Source organism: Tripterygium wilfordii, chromosome 3 (assembly GCF_013401445.1).
Source record: "Tripterygium wilfordii isolate XIE 37 chromosome 3, ASM1340144v1, whole genome shotgun sequence".
Lineage (NCBI taxonomy): Eukaryota > Viridiplantae > Streptophyta > Magnoliopsida > Celastrales > Celastraceae > Tripterygium > Tripterygium wilfordii.
The window spans coordinates 8,264,088-8,283,441 of NC_052234.1; the positions used below are offsets into that span (position 1 = coordinate 8,264,088).

Genomic DNA, 19,354 nt, shown 5'->3' on the forward strand with positions numbered 1-19,354 from the left:
TTAGCCACACTCACGTATAGCACAAGAAGATTTGAGATTGAAATCTCAAGGATTTTTATTAATTCAAAAGGATGTCTCTACACCACATCAGAAGAGTAAATCTAAGAAGATGTGCTTTAAGAAGGCCAAAATTGATGTGGCGGGGGCTGATATTCAGTGCCACCGGGAGCCAAGAGTCTCAAAGGTTGGAATTGTCGGGGGCTTGAGAATCAACCGACAATTCGTAAAATTAACCATTCGATTAAAGTAAAGTCCACTGGTATTTGTTTCTTAATTTGAACAAAGTTGCGTTCTCACCACATTGATAGAATTCGTAATGAATTAAAATTTCAGCGTGGTGTGGCAGTTGATCCAATTGCGATTAGTGGTGGACTAATGGTGTTTTGGAAAGATGATGTTATGCTCTCCCTGGTTTCTTATTCAGCCGGCCACTAATAAATATAGAAAAAAAAATAGAAGTCTACTCCTAAATATATTCTCCTAAATATTCTCCTACTTAATTGGTAAAAGCAACTTCCATAATACTAGGAGATGTCAATCTCCTTGAAACATATGAACTCCAGCAGTGCTCTCCAAATCAGTTTTATTATCGGGCGGCATGACTTCAGGCCCGCGATCTACATGGTTTGACTGGGCTCGGTCCATCTTCATCTTATAGCGACGAATTCAGTTGTATGCATTCTTGAGTTTACGACCATGGTCTTCATCAGCTTTTGATATAACATGGGTCTCTCTATGTTTTTTTTACGTGTCTTAAGTGTTTAATATGTGTGCTATATACGACTTTCTTTTGCTTGAAAAGTAACCTAGAGGACTATGACATTGGTTGAGGGCCCTCGGTATCTCCAAATGACGCGACATCGATCCCAACAGATGCAGTGTAGTTGAGCGACTAGTTTACCACCAATGTCAAGCCATTGTTGGATTGGAAGGCGACCTTAGACCCTGCTCTGGATGCAGTGGAGGCTGGTGCTAAGGTCATTAAGATTGGCAAAACTAGTGGGGAATTCGAGACTATAACTGAAGCCAGCAATGGTATTCCTTCTCAGAACACAAAGCGTGCAATTATCTCACTTGGACTTGGAGAGTACCAAGAGAAGGTCAAAATTGAACGTACCAAGCCCTTTTTTTTTAGATTTTATGATGCACCCAGTGAAATGTCAATGATCGTTTTCGGCGACACAACAGATGAATATGGAATGGTCGACAGTGCTACCTTGATTGTCGAATCCGATCACTTTGTCGCTGCCAATATCATTGTTATGGTACATTATAAAAAATGCTTGCTATGTTGAATTACACACATTTTGTACATATTTGGATGTGATTATATGTTTTGTATCGATTAGAATTCTATGCGAAGGCCGAATGGGAAGATAAAGGGAGCACAGGCAATGGCTGCAAGGATCTCAAGAGACAAATTAGCTATGTATAACTGCAAACTCATCGGATTTTAGGACACACTGTGTGACAACAAGGGCCTTCATTTCTTCAAGGACTGCTTCATTATCGGAACTGTTGATTTCATCTTCGTAAATGCCAAGTGCCTCCATTTGGTATGTCTAAATACGATAACAGTCTCTCTGACTCTTTTTTTTGGTAACGTGGAACCCATCCAGCTGTCCACCGAACAACAGCCTCTCACTCTCTATCAATCTAGGCATATATATGATTAGAAGAAAGTTTACGTGTTCGATTTGGTTTTTGACTGATAACAATGAATATTATATTACAGAACACAGAGATAAATGTGATACCAGAGGAAGGTTTTACTATGATAACAACACACGCAAGATAGGGAAATCTAGAAGATGTTGGATATTCATTTGTGCACTGTAAGTAATAGGAGATGGGAAGGGAGCCTACTTGGAGCATGGATGCCTAATCCTACAGTGATTTTTGCCTTCAGAGACTTGGGCAGCGCCGTCGCTCCTGAGGGATGGAGTGAGAATTTCAAACCTGAACACGCCAAGTAACGGATTTCATTCATCATTTTCTGTTGAATTAGAGTGATCATTCAAATTTTATTGATCTGGTTATGAATTAATTTTGATTGTGGTATTACAGTACGGCTTTCTTTGGGGAATACCAGTGCAAGGGACCAGGAGCCTGATAAACTTTAGAATGTTATGTATATTCACTCTCACGGAGGCATATATATAGTGTTACAAGTACTAATATAAGAATTCTAATTCTATAATGAAATTCTAATTCTATTATGACTATGTCTGACTCACGCTAACACTCCCCCTCAAGTTGGTGCGTAGATATCATCCAAACCCAACTTGTCAAGTGAGTCGTAGAATACTTTGCTCGAAACTGCATGAGTAAGGACATCTGCCAACTGATCTCCTGTCCTTACAAATGGAATGTCTACTAATTTAGCTTCCAGTTTTTCTTTGATAAAGTGTCGATCAACTTCCACATGTTTAGTCCGATCATGTTGTACTGGGTTATCTTCTATCTCCCTAGCTGCCTGATTATCACAATACAACTTCATAAGTCCACTAGGTTTGAAACCAATTTCATTAAGTAGTATCCGGATCCATAGAAGTTCACAAATACAGTGAGCAATTCCTCTATACTCCGCTTCTGCAGATGATCGAGCAGTTACATTATGTTTCTTACTCCTCCAAGTCACAAGATTCCCAGCTACAAACGTAAAGTACCCTAAGGTTGAACGTCTGTCCATAACCTCCACACCAGTGTATCCCGTAACCTCCATATGCCCGTGCTTCCTAAACACAAGCACTTTACCTGATGCCCCTTTAAGGTAACTCAAGATACGCATCACTGCTAACATATGATCTTCACTCGGAGCACGCATAAACTGACTTACTACATTTACAGCATAGACAATATCTGGTCTTGTAAGTGACAAGTAAATCAATCTTCCTACTAACCTCTGATACCTCTCTTTGTTAGTCGGAACTTGGTCCTCATAGATCGCCAGGTGATGATTTTGTACAATAGGAGTGTCGGATGGCTTACAACCGAGCATCCCAATTTCAGTCAAAAGATCCAACACATACTTACGTTGTGACAAGTATATACCCTTTGTTGAGCGAGCCACCTCAATGCCCGAGAAAATACTTGAGTCTCCTAAATCTTTCATCTCAAATTCGGAGGACAAGTAGTCTTTTAACTTTTCAATTTCATCCAGGTCATCACTTGTAACAATCATATCGTCGACATATATAATAAGTAAGGTCACTTTACCATTCATGCGCTTGAAGAACAATGTGTGATCGAAATTCCCCTGTTGATACCCAAACCTCTTCATTGCTTGAGAAAATCTTCCAAACCATGCTCTAGGTGACTGCTTCAAACCATACAATGCCTTTTTTAATCTACAGACTTTTCCTCCCATGTTTGAAACATTCTATCCCGAGGGAAGGTCCATGTAGATCTCTTCCTCTAAATCTCCATGCAGGAATGCATTCTTCACATCAAACTGACGCAATGGCTAATCGAAATTAGCAGCCAATGATAATAGAACTCTCACAATGTTCATTTTCGCAACAGGAGCAAAAGTCTATTGATAATCTACTCCGAACGTTTGAGTGTATCCCTTGGCCACTAACCTCACTTTGTATCGATCAATTGTTCCATCTGCTTTATGTTTTATAGTGAACACCCACTTACACCCTACAGGTCTTTTTCCAGTCGGCAGTGAGACCACACTCCATGTATCATTCTTTAGTAACGCATCCATCTCTATTTTCATCACCTCCGTCCACCTAGGATCTTTCAGAGCTTCTTCCACTTTAGTTGGGATTTTAATGTCCTCCATCTGTCTTACTAATGCACAATGCATCGGAGATAACCGATGAGTAGAAACATAGTTTGCAATGGAATACTAGGCTTTCCCTTCTGGAGAGTACCGATCAGGTGGCTTCCCACGGTTTTCTTGAGCTGGTAACACAAAAGTAAGTTTAGTGGACTAAAAATTACTAGTGTCAGTATTACTTACCTTAGGTATATCCGGTTGATCATGGGTGTGTACACGTGGTGTAGGAAAGGGGTTATACTGTATGGGTTGCTCAAACTGCTCGGTATGCTCTGTAGACTGCTCCAAAACATCTCCTAGTTCTGCAGTAGCCAACTTATCCAAAATATCTCTGGGTTTTGTAGTACCCGAAATAGCTTCAGGTTCTGCTGCAATACCCTTTTTTTTGGTTCAAGCTGCTCCGAAGTAGATGTAAACCCAAACCAACCATAGTGGTCTCTTGTGATCGTCTCCCCCTGAGGAGTATGTTCGGTTTGTGGTGGAAGAAAAAAAAGAGCTTCCTCAGAGAATGTGACATCTATGGTAACGTACATATGTCGTGTTGTTGGATAATAACATCGATAGCCCTTTTGGTGAGGACTAAAGCCAAGAAAAATACAACGAACTGCGCATGGATCTAGCTTGCTTCGTTCATTTTTGTGGAGATGAACATAGGCCACACAACCAAAAATTCGGGGTTCCAACTGTAAACACGAAGGTATAGAAACATGTTGTGCAAGTACATCCAATGGTATGCGAAAAGAAAGTACCCTTGACGGCATACGATTCATGAGGTAGACTGCATAGGTCACGGCATGGGCCCAGTAAGTTTGTGGAACACATGCACCAATAAGAAGGGCAAGTGTAGTCTCAAGGATATGTCTGTTTTTCTTTTCAGCTACGCCATTTTGTTGAGAAGTTTGAGGCCAAGTCGTTTCATGGAGGATGCCATGTTCTTGAAGGAACTATGACAACTCAAAATTGACGAATTCACCACCATTATCTGTTCAAAGTACTTTAACGGGAAGAGAAAATTGGTTACATATCATACGATAGAATGCTTTGAACACAGCAACCACATCACTCTTATGTTTCATGGTGTATAACCAATTCATTCTAGTATAGTCATCAACAAACGTAACAAACCATCGAATTGCAAGCTGAGTAGTCACAGGTGATGGACCCCATACGTCAAAATGAACTAATTCAAAAGGAACTGTTCTTTTATTAAAACTCAAGGAATAAGAGGATCAATGGCTTTTGGCCAAGGTGCAGACATTACACTCTAGAGATGAATCTGAAATATTAATAAATAAGGATGGAAGTAGTTTCTTCAAATAACTAAAAGAAACATGACCCAACCGACGATGCCACAACTGAATCTTCTTTACTTTATTACTATCAGCACTTTGAACTTGAAACACACAACCTGGTGCGAGATCTTCTACATAATATAACCCATTTCTTTTAGTACCACGCCCAATGATCGCTTGAGTCCGGATATCCTGAAGTAAACAAAACAAGGGAAACATCAGTACAACACAATTTAATTTCTCAGTTACTTGTCCCATAGATAACAGGTTACTGGAGAGTGCAGGAACTAGTAAACAATTTTGTAGGGAGAGGGTATCGGTGAGTGTTACAAAACCCACTCCACAAACTGGGATGACACTACCATTGGCCGTGATAATATCGTCTTTTGGAGAAGGCACTATAGATTTAAGTAAAGTTTGATCATATGTCATGTGGTCTGTGGCACCGGAATTGATGATCCATCCCTTATCGTGACCTGCAGACACATTTAAAGCCTTGCCTATATTACATGTGTCTCCAATATTTTCGTCAGACGAGATTAGATTAAGAAGGGAGAGCTGGTTGCCAAGCCCACCATGGTCTTGGTTCACGGACAAACTCTGACTAGCCGCAATAGCTACAACACCAGTCTCGGTTTCAGCAACTTTAGCTTTTCCAGAGCGCTTGTTTGCTCGTCCCTTATTTTGTTTTTGCCATTCAAGGAACCAATCCGGGTAGCCGTGAATTTCAAAACACGTATCTTTCGTATGATGAGTTCCATTGCAGTGGGTACACCGAAGCTTATCTTTGTCAACTTCCATAGATAAATACGGTTTGCTGATCATAGCCATAAAGGGATTATTGTCGGCGCTTTTTGCGCCCAACATCGTAATCTGTCGTTGTGCTTCACGCCGAAGTGTTAAAGCATTCCTCTATTCCTGGGATAGGCATCATTCGAAGAATCTCACTCCTGGTTGCATCAAAGATGTCATCAAGGCCTTGGAGGAAGTCATATACCCGATCTTGTTGAAGATTATCACTCTGGGTCTTGACATCAGCAGCACATACCATCCGGTTTGGATGTCATTTGTCCATCTCCTGCCAAACACTTTTTAGTTCTGCAAAACAGAGATTTACTTGACATCCGTTCTACTTCGTCCTTGTTGCCTTACACCGTAACTCGTAATATTGGGACTCATCGACCCCGTCATAAACATCTGCATAACACTACTCTAGATTTCTTTTGCCGTCGGTAGATCAATGAACAATTCAAGTAATTCCCTCTCTATGGTTTTCAACATCCAACCGCGCACCATAGCATCTTCGGCTGCCCACTTTGAGTAACCAGAATCATGCACGTCTACCACCGGAGTTGTGCCGTCGAGGTATCCAAGTTTGTGCAGACCCGCAGCATCTACCTCCATCAGTCGTGACCAAAGCTTGTAGTTTGTATTGTTCAGCTTAAAGCCAATCAGTGAGGCATTCATACTAAAAGATTCAGTTGGGTTTGTAGATGTTGAACCCACTAGTGGGATGATAGTTCCAGCCAATGTATCATTCGACATGGCTATTGGTGTTAGTTTTAAGAAAAACAAATCTCTTGTTTCGAGACTATATGATTGAGGGTGGAAGAACTTGATTAAGGTGAGAAACTTGAAGAACGACGACTAGGTTTTTGCTTTGAAAACAGACAGGCCAAGCAAAACCTGCTTCGATACCATGATAAACTTTAGAATGTTATGTATATTCACTCTCATGGAGGCATATATACAGTGTTACAAGTACTAGCTATGTGGTATGTAACACCACTGAAGGAAGCTAAAATAATATAAGAATTCTAATTCTATAATGAAATTCTAATTCTATTATGACTATGTCTGACTCACGCTAACAGAGCCAACCCCGCTACAAGGGCCAAGTTCACCAAGCAACTCGCACCTCCTCAAGCCAACGACATCATCTCCCTTGCTTTCATTCAGGGCTCCAAATGGCTTCTTCCTTGACCCAATGTGTAAATGCATCATCACAAACTTGGCTGCATGCAGCGGCAAAGCGTGCAAATTTTTTTGTTCTTTTTGGTTCCAAATGTTGTTAAGGCTCCCTGCTACTAGTAGCTAGAGGAGTAATATGAGATAGTAGTATATGTATCGGAATAATGTATGTACTGATCAACATTGTTGATGTAATAAATTCAATCCTTTTAGAATTATATCAATTTCTTCCCTTCTATTTGTTAAGTAGCAATATTAATGAAAACTTCTCTTACCCAATTACCCCAAAAAAGGCGTATGTCGAATGAAGACAAGGCCACCATACAGCCGCAGATGTTCCCAAGAGGTCAAGACCATCAAGCCCAACTTTGCCACCTCAAGTTCATCGTCAATTGCTCAAACCAATATGTTCATGTGGTTACAATATTTGCAAGCATTTAATTAATCTCTTGGATCCCCTCCTCAACCTTACCATTACCTTCACAACCTCAGGAATGGTTCAGTAATTGTCTGACTTATCTTTAGCCACCACAAGGGTAGTTTCTTGCTGCATCAGGCCTTGGATGAAGTAATTTTCAACCATCTACAGAAAACTCATGTTGGGAAGCCATTTGGGTTTTCTTCTAGAGTAGTATTCGTGACACTATGCACAACAAAAATTTGATGAGGAATTCTTAAAAAAAATTGGAGTGTGAGTATGTGAAGATTACTTCTTATTTATAGGAATATATATGTTCTTAATTCTTTTTTGAAAAGTTAATTACTTATTATTCATTCATTTTGTATGACATAATCCGTGTATATTAATATTTGAAGGTGATGAATGTTTGTTTAGACATAATCCGTTTATGTTATTTATTCATCACCTAATTCAAATTAAAGTAATGTCAAATTCAAAATAAAATCAAAGCGATTTCAAATTTAAATCAAGTCGACACTTTCTCAAACAATGATCAGATGATAATGCACGTAAGGAGCATAAGACAAAGTAATGTCAAAATCAAACTTTGTTGTTTGGTTGTGTGGTAGCATATATACTACTCAATATGGTCTCCCAAACAGACTTTCTATATTGGTGGCATAAAGTAATTAATCATAAGGGTTTATATAACTTTTGGTAATTGAAAGATTTGACATATTTAAGCTCGAGTGACTATTGAATTGAATTCAAACATTTAGTAACTAGATTAACACATTTTAACGACACCACGAAGTTGTCGAGAGGAATGGGGGTGGATGCAACGCCTCTGAGAAGTTTACGATTCACGAATATATATCGAAAACACAAAACACATTAATAACACTCCAAAACAATAACACAAAAAAAAAAAAAAACAGGGCTATTTATGTCATGGGTTCATGATTTTCGAATATAGACCTCAAACACAAAAACACATTAATAATACTTTAAAGTAATAACACAAATATTTCAATTGCAATTTACGCCTTAATAATTTGGAACAGATGATTCTATTGCATTGACAGTATAAAATGAGATGGCAAACTTCTTTTTATTTTTGGTCTCTCAAAAGATATGGACTTTTCCCCAGTTAGTAGTCCTAGCAGAATTACACCAAAACTGTAGACATCACTCTTTTCTACCAGCTTACCTCTTTGAAATTATTCAAGATCTAGGTGACCAAATGTTTCTTGGACTAGTGTAGTTACTTTGAGACTCTTCTAGAGGAATAAGCCTTGATGCTCTGAAATCATATACTTTTGTAGTGTAATTATTATCTAATATATGTTTGCAGATTTGACATCGCGATGAATGACTAGTATTGAAGTTGCAAAATGGAGATAAGCAAGTGCGAATGTTGTTTCTACAGCTATCCTTAGACGGTTTTCCCAGGATCAGAAGCGAACATGATCATGACTATGAATGTGACCTAGAAGTTGCAGTTCAGGATGAATTCATAAACCAGTAAAGGGACTTCAGTCTCTAGACAGCATCCCAAGAGCTTCACGACATTGCGATGGTTGATCTGGGCAAGTATAACAACCTCATTGATGAACTGTTCCATCTAGCTCCCGTTAACTATCTTCGATAGTCCCATAATATTTTGGGGCTCCATAGAACCTTCTTGGTAAGCAATATGTTGTTGTAGTAAGAGATCTTCATTTTGCTGAAAAAACTTTTTTTCAAAGCTTAATGAGCTTTCTTTTCTTTATGAAGAAGTAGATCATTGGGGAAAAAAAGTGGTGCAAGGTACAAAGGCAGTGCCTCTGAATATTTTTTGTTTGGATTCTCTATGTCATGGGTTTATGATCCACGAATATAGACTGTAAATACAAAAACACATTAATAATATTTAAAGCAATAACACAAAAAGGTTCTTTTTGTCATAGGTTCACAATTTTGTGAATATAGACTGCAAACATAAAAACACATTAATAATACTTTAAAACAATAACACAAAAAAAAAATTGGATTCTTTTATGTCATGGGTTCACGAATATTGACCGCAAATAAAAAAAACACATTAATAACACTTCAAATTAATAACACAAAAAAAAAATTGAGCTATGTCATAGGTTCACGATTCACGAATATAAACTGCAAACACACATTTTTTTTGGGTTCTTTATGTCATGGATTCATGATTCACGAATATAGACTACAAATACAAAAACACCACAAGAGAGTGTATGATATGCACGACCTCTACAAGCACATCCTTCACTCTCTTGTTCGTGACCACTTTTTAAGATCTCTAGAGATATGCACAACATGATATAGAGACATCAGACATACTAATTATTCGACAACAAACGAGAGGTATTGATATTGGGTTAGGTCTGGGAGGGCTTGTGGGTTTGGAGAATAAAAGGGTTAGGTGGGCTTGTGGGCTAGGAGAATAAGAAGGATGGGTGGGCTTGTGGGTTAAGATAATAGTTAGTGACCTTGGTCAGTGTCATTGGGGGCCTCTTTATTTATTTATTTAGGGCATGATCCACATTAGCTCATATCAAGGTAATAGAAATTTTGTTTTGTCACTGGGAGTTGTGCCCCCAATGACCTATAAGTGCGTCCGTCTCTAGAGGTATAATGCTCCGTGAGCTCTCGATTTGGGTCCGTGAGAGCATCCACAATGGGATGATTTTGAAGTGCTTGAGATGATACTTTCTTGATAAATTAAACGCTAGATGTTCACAATGGATACTTGAGATGATACTTTCTTGATAAGTTAAGCGCTAGATGCACACTTGTGACAAAAAATGACACTTGAAAAATTAGTCCATACTTGATCTTTGAAGTGTATGATAATTGATGAATAATGAAGAGATAGATGATGAAAAAGGAAGAGATATATGATAAAAAGTAAGAGAGAGATGATGGAAAGAAAGAGAGAATATGAAAAGGAAGAGAGAGGTGATGGAAAATAAGAGGGAGATGATGGAAAGGAAGAGAGAGAAAATAAAGAAAATGAGTATAGAGTGTTGGAATGTATGGAGTGTTAATGAATAGTGTAGGTTGTGGGACCCAATCACCCAATTAAGAGAGTAGAAGAGAGAGAATATAATTTAGTAAAATTTGGAGTATGTGCTCAAGTAACACCATTGTGGATGCTCTGAGTTCGCCACATTAATTGCATTATAAAAATTAATATTTAATTTTTTAATGCCACCTCTATACTGTTTAATCTCTCCAAATTTGGCAGTTGTATTGAAACGATTTCAAACATTCATTATTAAAAGGAGAAATTTTATTTACACAACAAAATCTATTAAATTTACATCATTTATTTTATTTTTTATTTATATATATTCCTTTTAGAATGAAAAATATACTCTTTATTAAAAATAAATATTAAATACGTATTTCTATATTGAATTAGAAACTTATAAATTCACACCAATTCTCTAAAAAAAATTTACAAGGGAAATTGTAAAATTCCTACTATAAAAAAATTCTCTCAAATTCCTACTAAAAAAACCTAATTTTATTGATTTTTCCTCTTCAATTTATAATCGCAAGTCTTCGATGAAATGTACAGATCGAACGGTCTCCGATGATGCAAAGCAAATCGAGTTCAAGAAAGCATAGAAGTACAAGCTCTACTACAACCAGGATGCCAAATCATCCAAAAAGTCCTTTCAATACTTGGCTTTCCATGGTTGTTGATGTCCAATTTGTTATTTTCAACAGTTTCTCTTACTTACAAATAGAAATTGAGAGTTGTAGTTTTATTGATCTTACATAACGTTGAACACAAGCAGCTATATATCAAGACCTTGACTACCTAATGCTGTGCATGATAATTAATCCAATCATAAGTTGTTGTACAAGAGTAAACATGAAACACGACTTGTAGATAAGAATAAGCTCCACCCTTGATTGATCAGTACGTTTGTTAAGTACTGTTTGTTATAGTAGGAAGGATAAGCTTGATCTTGCTCTTGTGTGATTGAACTAACACTTGCCTTGAGTAAGTTTCACGTGGGACAACTCATTATTCAACAAACCAATCCGGTTGTGGAGGAATATGTGAAGAACCTGCCTTATCTCTCCAAGTAGTCTTCCTTATCTCTCCATGTGACTGCCTTATCACTCCATAACAACACCTTATCACTCTCTTGATCCTTACACATTTGTTGATTATCAGACAATTGTTTTAATCGGTGGATTTATTGGAGGTCTTAGATTTCAAGGCCATTTTAGATTCGTACAATGAGAATGATGAACTTCCTACAGGAGTTGTTGCTAGCTCTTAGTTGCAATTTTGATCTCCCCATTTGCTGGCTCAAAAATTTTATCGTATTCATAAATTGGCTCCAAAATTTTTGTCGATGAGGGGAGTTCAAATCGAGTGTGGATGTCGATTTCATAAGTTTGAGTTGGGTGATTAACATATTAGAAGGTGTGTAAATTTAACATTTTGTAAATCATAATTTTACAGTAATTTAGGTCATCCAATAAAATTTTGGTGTAAACTTGTAAAATATTAATGTAAATTTGTATGACTAAAATAAGTAGCATAAACTTAATAATTTACGTGGTGTAAAGGGTGTATTAATCCTTCATCATAATTAGCATGATTGATGTTTACTCTCTTCGGCTGAATAATTACAAAATCTTCTCGACAAATTGCACTGGACACAGAGATCTAGCCCGATCGAGGTTCGGTGTCGCGGTACTTCCCAAATAAGAGAAAGAAAACGAACCGTACAATGCCATGTGGAACCTAGTTGATTATTTCTCCAGGTGTCATTTTTTGATTGGTGAACAGAAAACATACACCTAACAGTATACGCACCGGATTAGTTGTGTTCTCTAGCCATATGAGTCGAGAGAGCACTAAAGCTTGCTTCCTCAGCGAGTCTTTTACTTGGGCTTTATCTGTTTCTTTCGTTCTCTCTGCGAACGATATCGTCGAGAGTGTTGATCGGAGAATCGAACGAGGAATCGAAATCTTCGTGGGCGTGAAGCTTTTAGAAGATGAAGGTTTTCGTCAAAACTTTGAAGGGAACCCACTTCGAGATCGATGTTAAACCTGAAGATACGGTAAAGAATCTCGCCTGCTAATCCCTCAATTATGCTAGAAATTTTTCTGTTAATGTTGAGGATTCTAATAATAGAATGGTTTATGCTGTATTATGAGTCTATTTTGGTTTTGCGGCTGTGTTTGATTATATGTTAGGGTTTTTGGCTTATGGTATTGTCTTTTAGTTTGATTATTTAGGTTTTCGCATGTTGTTGTACTAATTGCTCTAGAATTCATGTTATTTCTTGATTCCATTTGTGTAAATTCTGTATTATGGCAGTGAATCTGTTCGCTTTTACTGTTCACTGAGAGGTGATTAAATTTGTATGGTGTTTCTGCCAACATCACATAACCTGTTATTTGGATTTAGGAAGCTGTTTTTTAAACTATATAACTTGAAATTAACTGGTACTTTTCATTGAACTGTAGTAGTCAATTATGTAGTGCCAAAACTGTATACTTCGTTGTGGCATTGTTGAGAGATAATTCCTTGGTTTAAATTGAAACGAGGAGTAAATCCAATTGTTGGGTTTTGGGCACCATGCTCCCTTCAGAGTTTTGGTATTGCTGTATTTATTTCATGTTGTGTATCAGTTCTTGAGATGACATTCCCAAAATTTTCTTTTATCCTAGAATGGTTAGTCCTATCTCGAGATTGTCTGCACCACAAGCCTAAAAGTGGTTCTATTAGTTTCACACGAAGTCTTACCTTTGTCCTTGTGGTTAATTGGTCTCTTTTGTTTATTTTTTTTTCTTATTGCTGTTGGTTTGTAGTAAAGCAATCCATGCCACACTTGAACTCTGTGTGGCATGTTGATGTACCTTTTTCTATATTATCTGATGGATGCAGCGAGGACTGTTCTTTCTTTTACTGACCGATTCTCTAAAGGTTTCGTGGGGCATTCTGATTAAGTCCGGGTTTGCAACAACCATTCTTTTGAATTATGTAATATACACATTTTTTGGGTTTTTTTTTTTATATCTTTGGGTGGAGGGTTGAGGTGTGGGCCACATTAACTTTTAAGGTTCTTAGTTTGCAGTTTTTGGGTCATTATAATGTCGTCACAATTTATCATTGACATGTATGATGCGTGAGTGCTTGGCTGCTTTATTTTATGATGTTTGGTGTTTCATCTCTCTGTGATAAACTTTTTAAATGTTCTATTCAATGTGACAGTCTTTTCATTTTATCTTTTCGCCCCAGATTCTGATAATGCTGTTAATTTTTTCAGGTGACCGATGTTAAGAAAAATATAGAGACAGTGCAGGGTTCGGATGTTTACCCTGCTGAACAGCTGATGGTCATTCATCAAGGGAAAGTTCTCAAAGATACTACAACGCTGGAGGAAAATAAAATTGTTGAAAACAGTTTTATTGTTGTCATGTTAAACAAGGTTAGTTTTTTTATGTTGAAGTTTTCTTGCTTACTGATTTTTGGGATTGTCAGAAGGCTGGTAGAAATTATAGAATATTTGAACTAGTAATTCCCAAGGCAAGTAAAGCTTTTACTCCTTTGAAATCAGTTGCTTTCGTAAAATAATTTATCTTCACTTTGAAGTAATTTTGTTTGAATTTCCTTTTAATCCTTTTGAAGGACAAATACGTCTTAGTTTCTTGATTATCATTATCTTGTGTTTTCCCCTACAGTTACAAATTCATGTTTTTCGCATCTTCATTTGTGTGCTGTTAATATAGGCACTCATCAAAAGTCAGAATTGGGTAACCAAATGTTAGATTTTCTTCTGCAAAATTTCCTCTAACTTTTAATCCCAAAGAGAACTTTATTAATGAATAGCAGAATGAAATTCAAAGAGAAAATAATGGAGAAATCATAATTATACTCCTTTTCCCTTTTAAGCTCTCGTCACTTTTCTCTAATGTCTTTTATTGAAGGAAAAGCGTGATTTAACTAGAATATCATGTGCTGGGCTTCTGTAAGTTGTTCAAAGGCCTTCATATTCATTTGAGAGATAGCCCCACTTGAGATTATATTATTTGGCAATCTAACTGTTGAAACTAACTTGCATCCTCCAAATATTCTCTCCTGTGAAACATGTTAAAAACTTAAAGTAGCGTATATGCTACTTCGTAACCAAACGCCTCATTTGAAGTAATATAAAGGTAGCATTTCTTGAAGGATTCCGAAATGTTACATGAAGGCAACATTTCAATAGCATTTCATGATTTTTAACCCTCAAATAATCAGAATACCCCACCTTTTTCATTCATATTCCATATTTACCATAAACCCTATTGACTCTTCACAAAAGCACGATTTCACTCTTCACAAAAACATGATTTCACTCCACACCCTCAATTTGCCTCCGCCGGCGTAGGCCCTTGCATATTGCTTTCAGGTTGCCCTTGTTAAGATTATATACTTCTATTCAACCCAACAAGTTAACTTGTTGGTTTGGGGCATTTCACATCATCTATACATATTCTAACACTCCCCCTCATGTGTGGGCTGGGTAATCCGACAAGCCAACACGCCACAACAAATGAGGCCAACACTAGGGCTACTTACTCCCACCATAAGGGCCCACACTTGGGGGGCAACATCAAATGGGGTAATTGAGGAAGTTAAGGTTTGAACCCAGGACTTCCCGCTCCGATACCATGTTAAGATTAATTACTTTGTCAGTTCACATCTTTTATACATATTCTAACACTCCCCCTCACGTAAGGGCCAACAAGTGTAGCAAACGGACAACCACACGCAAGAAACGGGTGGAGGTAAGGCCGTCCAAGAACACATCATTGACGCCCGCTACGATACCAAGTTAAGATTAGTTATTTTTTCATTCAACCCAATAAGAATAAGTTAGCTTGTTGGTTTGGGGCATTTCACTTCATTTATACATATTCTAATAGTCCTTCCATTCCTCTCCCTCGCTCCTGGTTGCGCCTTTCCATTCCTCTCCCTCGTTTCGTAGTTTGCTTCGACGGGTCTAGCCCTTTCTCTTGCTTCGCAGATTGCTTTGACATTTTTTTAATCGATGTAATGTCAGAATTTGTTTGATTTACGAAAGGTTAATCACTACACTGCTTTTGGCGGCTTTAATTTACGATTTAGCTGGCTTTGTTCCATTTGTTTCTCATGATTTGATCGTTGGATAGGTTTTATTTTACTGAAAAGTGTGTGAGCTCTCTAGGATGATTATTTCAAGATGATTGTTGCATTTGTTTGGATGATTGCTGCATTTCAGAATGATTACTGGCTTGCTGCATTTCAGGATGATTGTTGCATTTAAAGGGCTCTTTCAGTCCCACCCAATCAAAGATTGCTGCATTTCGGAATGATTGTTGCATTTGATAATTGATTGCTTCTGTTTTTTGATGAATTGTATAATGCCTCTGTATGTAATTTGCCTCAACAACACAACATTTTAGATAACACATATGCTAGCATTTAATACAACATTTTAAAGACAATGTATATACTACTTTCAAATGCTTTACCAAATGAAGCCCAAGTGCTAGAAAGCTTTCATTTATTGTTTCAACCCAGAGTTGCTACGATGAGCTTCTTAGTTGGTATTGGCATTACTTTACCATTGAGGATGGGTCATTTGTGGAGACTGGAGACGGTATTTTCCCATGAGCGCTCTTGACTGTTGAGTAATCTTTGACATCTTGCATAGTAGTTCTTATAAATCCATCACATAGTCCTAGAAACTTTTGTATCCAAAAAGAATCAAGGATTTTAATACTGGACTAAATGCAGTGACTAATGTATCTGGTTTTGGTCTGCGGTTGTCTCTGTTTAATACTTTAATCCTTAGAATGGGCGGGCAAACTTTCAAATACTTTTTGCTTGACTAACAAACTGTCTCCCCACTTTATTTATTATGTATCCTGATTTTTGTCTCGTTACAATATTTAGAATAAGGTTTCATCAACTGGAGCCTCAACTGCAGCAGTTGCACCTACGGTTCAGGTAATTTTAAATATTATCTTTCTTCCTTGCACTCAGTTTCTGGTTGTAGGCTTGTAGCATCAGCTTCACGCTTTCCATTAACTTCTTGGATATTAGTTTGGGATGAGTTTCGGTGTTGAAGGAAAATAGTTCTTAAATTGGGTACTTGAATGTTGTTGCTGTGATCAAGACAAGCTTGATTGTTCATGCATTGTAGACACTTCCTGCTGCTGGAGGTTTATGGGTTCACAAGCAAACTGGATTTTCATTACTCACATCCAACTCTGTTATTTCCTGTTGTTGCTTGAGAAGGTGAACCATTTTAGGACTTCACATGTTCTTTTCAGAGTTCCTTAATAAAATTTGGCTACTAGGGTTTGCTTGTTCTTACTGGCTACCTAATTTTGACATAACATTAATAAGCCTCCCCCTTGTCTCTTCTCTACCTCACTTTATATTTGGCCAACAAGATGACATATTCTTAGTTCATGAGGATTACGTCAGAAAATAGCAACTCGGCTAAAATATAGACAATGGAATGAGAAGTCAATGAATTTTAGAACTTTTTAAGATATTCCCTCTGTTTCCAGATTTTTACTAGGTCATAATTTAATTTACTTCAAGTGCATTAATGCAGGCTCCACCAAGTTCTGCTCCTCCCACAGCAACACAACCATCAGTTACATCTCAGGCTCCTGCTCCGTCTCCTGCTCCTGCTCCTGCTCCTGTTGTAACATCGTGAGTTTTGAGTTTACTGCCTCCACCTCCCCCACCCATCTCTGTCCTTTTTCTCCTGGAAAATATCGAAGCCTTCTTTCTTCGTTTGTTATCTATTATCATCTCTATTTCTTGTTTCTGCAGTACACAGACAGCCCCTGAACATACTCCTGCTGCTGCTGCTCCCCCAGTTTCGTGAGTATTTCACTTCGTATTTGCAGATTATGGACTTTGTGGTTTTAGTTTTAAGGGTGTACTTTTTCTGATCTTTGATTGTTGATCTTGATTTTGCCTTCTATACATCTAAAGCGTACTTATAAGCTATGATTCGCATGTAATCAATGGAAGATTATTTGTTATCTTTTTCTTTGCTTTCAAGCAGTTCAGATGCAGATGCCTATGGCCAAGCAGCATCAAACCTTGTCGGAGGAAGTAATTTAGAGTCTACGATTCAACAGATTCTTGATATGGGTGGAGGAAGTTGGGATCGAGATACTGTTATTCGTGCTCTACGTGCTGCATTTAACAATCCTGAAAGAGCTGTTGAATATCTATATTCTGTAAATCCCTATCCAATTTTGGCTCCCTTATCTGATTTTGTTCACCCAGTCATTGTTATTGTGTTTAGCTAGTTGATTGCTTCATGATTTGTAAATGTGCTCTCTCAGGGCATACCTGAGCAAGCTGAAGCGCCACCAGTAGCTCAAGCTCCTGCTGCTGCGAGTCCTCTGGCCCAGGCTCAACAACCAGCAGCACTTCCTACTAGTGGTGCACCTGCTACTGGTCCCAATGCAAACCCCCTAGATTTATTCCCGCAGGTAATGTAGTCGTCTAGCAGTATATCCTCCTCAACTTTATGGATGATTTGGGTGATGGACTTTTAAGTTTCTTGAATCAGGGACTACCAAATATGGGTACAAATGCAAGTGCCGGAACCTTGGATTTCCTACGCAACAGCCAACAGGTAAATCACATTGTCAGATTTAATATTGCTATGCTGATATATTGTTCTTAGCGTTTTCCTGTACTCTTTTTTTCCTCAGTTCCAAGCATTGCGAGCTATGGTACAAGCAAACCCACAGATCTTGCAGGTGCCTTTTATTTTTGTTTATTTGGTTCTCTTTTAGCATCATTTGCTTCTTTGTTTTAGCTATTTTCTTCTAATGCAATGTATCTTTATTAAAATTTTATGAAATTATCTTGCATTACAGCCTACACTTCAGGAGCTTGGCAGGCAGAATCCACATCTGATGCAGCTCATTCAAGAGCACCAGGCAGATTTCTTACGACTGATAAATGAACCTGTTGTTGAGGGAGAAGGGTGAGATGCATATGATGTTCTGTTACTTGAATTTTTTGAGTTATTGTTGTGGAATGTGGATACAAGCATATTCATTTGCCTGTTTTTTTTCAGCAATATATTGGGTCAATTGGCATCAGCAATGCCACAGGCAGTGACAGTCACCCCTGAGGAGCGAGAGGCAATTGAACGCGTAAGTTTTTTTTTTTTGGGTTCTCAATTTGTTTTTTTTTTTTGAGGACAAGATTTCCTATAATCTATTTGTTCTATTAAAGGCATCTTGAATGGCAACTTAACCGATGAGTTGCTTTAGTTGATTTCCATCTACATTTGTGGTTTTTGCAGCTTGAAGCTATGGGTTTTAATCATGCTATTGTATTGAATGAGTTGGTTTAGTTAATTTCCATCTACATTTGTGGTTTTTGCAGCTTGAAGCTATGGGTTTTGATCGTGCTATAGTATTGGAGGTGTTCTTTGCTTGCAACAAGAATGAAGAGCTGGCAGCCAACTATCTGTTAGATCACATGCACGAGTTTGAGGAATGATCAAAGCGTCTTACCTGATTTTTCTTGGCTTTTCCTCTAGTTTCCTTGTCTTGTATCTTGACTTTCTCCTCTTTGATCAACTCGGGTGAATTTAGCTATATCATTCCCCCCTGTTATCCCAGCATTCTGTCTTGTGGAGTTTGGAGCAGATTGTCAAGATGTTCATGTCATTAGATCTCTTCTTTTTATGGTTTAATTTGTCTAAATGTCGATTACCATAGATACATGATTCCCTGTCGGAATATTATATTCATGGCTTCTTTTCCCTCCACTTGGACTTTTGTTCCCAATAGTTTCGGTAGCTCATGAAATAGATCAAGCTATTTGTATTGGA

The 19,354-nt window shown here is 37.8% G+C and overlaps 1 protein-coding gene and 1 pseudogene across 1 annotated transcript; both read left to right on the forward strand.

Annotated features, from left to right (window-relative positions):
• Positions 1 to 109: 109 nt before the first annotated feature.
• LOC119995600 lies at positions 110 to 1,798 on the forward strand (annotated as a pseudogene).
• Positions 1,799 to 12,338: 10,540 nt separating this feature from the next.
• Positions 12,339 to 19,354, forward strand: LOC119995075 (ubiquitin receptor RAD23c-like). The gene is made up of 12 exons (XM_038841443.1): positions 12,339 to 12,559; positions 13,772 to 13,933; positions 16,426 to 16,479; positions 17,096 to 17,196; positions 17,320 to 17,370; positions 17,558 to 17,735; positions 17,844 to 17,993; positions 18,074 to 18,139; positions 18,219 to 18,266; positions 18,387 to 18,496; positions 18,590 to 18,668; positions 18,904 to 19,354. Exons 1-12 carry the CDS (start codon positions 12,494 to 12,496, stop codon positions 19,018 to 19,020), a joined length of 1,182 nt encoding a protein of 393 aa, XP_038697371.1. The 5' UTR covers positions 12,339 to 12,493; the 3' UTR covers positions 19,021 to 19,354.